Source organism: Gekko japonicus, unplaced genomic scaffold, assembly GCF_001447785.1.
Source record: "Gekko japonicus isolate JY-2015 unplaced genomic scaffold, Gekko_japonicus_V1.1 scaffold1417, whole genome shotgun sequence".
NCBI classification, from domain to species: Eukaryota; Metazoa; Chordata; class Lepidosauria; order Squamata; family Gekkonidae; genus Gekko; species Gekko japonicus.
The window spans coordinates 37,431-40,059 of record NW_015163645.1 but is presented as its reverse complement, the minus strand read 5'-3'; the positions used below and the strand labels follow the sequence as shown (position 1 = coordinate 40,059).

The 2,629-nt window shown below is 42.7% G+C and overlaps 1 protein-coding gene across 3 annotated transcripts in view; it reads left to right on the top strand.

Moving 5' to 3' along the window:
* Nucleotides 1-1,339, top strand: part of EHBP1 (EH domain binding protein 1) — a 421,934-nt gene extending 420,595 nt beyond the window's left edge. For all 3 annotated transcript variants that reach the window (XM_015407634.1, XM_015407633.1, XM_015407632.1), the window contains one exon: nucleotides 269-1,339. In XM_015407634.1, coding sequence (XP_015263120.1) covers nucleotides 269-359 — 91 coding nt within the window. In that variant the 3' untranslated portion in view covers nucleotides 360-1,339. The remainder of the gene's footprint in view (nucleotides 1-268) is intronic.
* Nucleotides 1,340-2,629: the final 1,290 nt, after the last annotated feature.

Genomic DNA, 2,629 nt, shown 5'->3' with positions numbered 1-2,629 from the left:
GTCATTAAAGCAGGAAAACTTTGAAGGACGCTCAGTTGTCCAAAACTTGAAATTCTCAAATTCAAAAAATATCCCATTAAGTCTTTGCTTCCAGCCTTGTCCGGCCATCTCCCACCCAATCCAGGCAAAAGTCATGTCGTGGTCCCTGAACCAGTACTTGGGTTCTGAATTCCCAAGAGTTTCTGCGCAGACGTTTATTGCGTTGTGGTGCGAAGGCGAATACTTATTAGGAAAACTGACACTCATGGGGTTTGATTTTTTTCCCCAGGGCTGAAGAAGAAGACGAACATTTGGAAAGGACTCTTGAACAAAACAAAGGAAAGATGGCCAAGAAAGAGGAGAAGTGTGTCCTTCAGTAGCCGGCCTTCATTTGGGGGGGGGAGGCGCTGTCATGTTTTATAACCTTGTTACATTTCGGAAATGCAGCCACCAAGACTGAAAGAAACAACAAAACCATAAAATAATACACTTTGGGAAAATGTCAAATCTTCCATTTTGGTAGACCAGCTACACCCAGAATTATTTTATGTCCACTACCCGCCCCTTTTCCAGTCAAGCAATATTATTTCAAAAACTAGGATTTACCGGTGAGCGTAGACATAATTTTAAAAAAATTATTTTAAAGAAATGTGTATTGTGATAACATCAGAGATGTTTACAGGGGGTGGGGTAGAGTCAAAAAGAATTTTTAAATAATAGCATTGTGTAGAGGAAGAACAAAGCGACTATTCTCGGATTTTTTTTTCTTTCATCTAGTCCTGCCATGTATACTGTTTTAATATGCTACCTACAACAATTTTATAGTTAGATCATACTCAGAACATTTATTAAAATGTCCTATATTTACCGATGTTTTATTTCAGCAGCGGTTTTACATTTTTATTATAAGTATTAACGGCGAAGCTTTTTCTGGTTTGCTGAGAGGGCAGGTTTTTAACCCCCATCGCTTGCAAGAGTCCTTGTTAATGTAAAACAGTTTTTGCCCTGATGAGGCTGACTGAAGAATGATCAGTTTAAACACACACACACACACACAAAATCTTCTTTAGAGGTGATCCATGCTTTTTTTAAAAAGAAAAAAGAAAAACTAATTATTTATTTACCTCCTAAATTTAGTTCCCTGTTCTCTGTTCTCTTCTTGGACCTCTGGCAGTCGGGCTCCACAATGCTGTTAATATTTATTCTGTGCCCATCAGGAGTCTCTCTTGCTACGGTTTCTGAAATCCCCTTGCAAAAGTTAGCATTTCCCTCTCTAGCATCCTGCTCTCTTTCCTTTTTTGTGGGAACTGTTACCTTTTTATTTATTACAATACGGGAGTCATGTATAAATTTTCAATAAAGCTGGATCTTTCTTACCATTACTCTGCCGCTCGTTTTTTCCTCGCAAAATCTTTTCCAAGACCCCAATTAATTAAAAAATCTCAATCTTCGTCCAGGGTGCTTTAGAGACAGAAATATATCTATCTATCGTGATTATTGTCAAGAGATAACATCTTCACCACATTCAGTTTATTCAGTTTATCCAGTTTTGGTTTTCTTCTTTCTGAGTCACTTTGAGAATGGGGGGGGGGTTATTGGGTCACGTATGTTGGCCCTATTTTGGGATTCCTGGCTTCCATATGCAGAAAATGGACATCGTTTTGTGTGTGCACCAGTCAGCTTTTTAAAAAAGGAACCTGCTAGCCTAGACAAAGTTTCGTCTAAGGGGCTGGGTCATCTTTCAGTGGTAGGGTGTGTGTGACACAGTTTTCGCTTAGTCAGATTGGACCATCGGCCTCTGCCCCGAAACGGGGTTATTTCCTGTTGGGATCCCCCATACAATAAGTCAGAGAGAGAGAGAGAGAGAGTTATGTGGAGAGAGTTATATAGGGAGAGTTATATATATATAGTGTGTGTGTGTATATATAGAGTGCATATACATATGAATGATATGATATATATAGTTACATATAGTGTTACAGTTAGTTATATGCTCAGGGATGTGTACTCAGGGATGGGGCGATTCAGAAATGTAATGAATAATAAAAAAATATAGTTATATATAGTGTTATATAGTTACAGTTATAATAGTTACGCAGTTTTATATACATATGTGTTTTATATATACGTATATATATATATATATATATTATATATATAATACATATATATGTATCTATGTGTGTGTATAAAATTGACAACAAGGGGGGGGGGGGGCCCCCGGATCTAGGGGGGGGGGCAGGGAGCCGCCCAGCGCTGCCGCCGGGAGAATCTCCCCCCCCCCCATATGTTTCAAGAAATCCACATCGAGGCGTAATCCGGTTAAAATGATAACCGGCGCCGGCGTGAAGAGGAGAGGCCGGGCCGCGCCTTGCGCCTTCGGAGGGACCCGTCCCGGGCATCGCTTTCGGAGGGCGAGGGCGCCTCGGTATGCAAAGCGGATGAAACTGGCTTATCGCCCTGGATTAACGGAGGCCGCTCGGGCCGGGATCGCCCTCCTCCTCCACCCCCCCGGTCTCTTTCTCTCCTCCCCCTTTCGCCTCCCACCCCCCAGCTCCAAGTTCCCTCCTGGCCAAGCCGACCAGCCCCATTCGACGGCGCGCCCGGCACTGACCGGGGCCGAGGGAAAGAAGCGGGGGGGGGCTGTCCC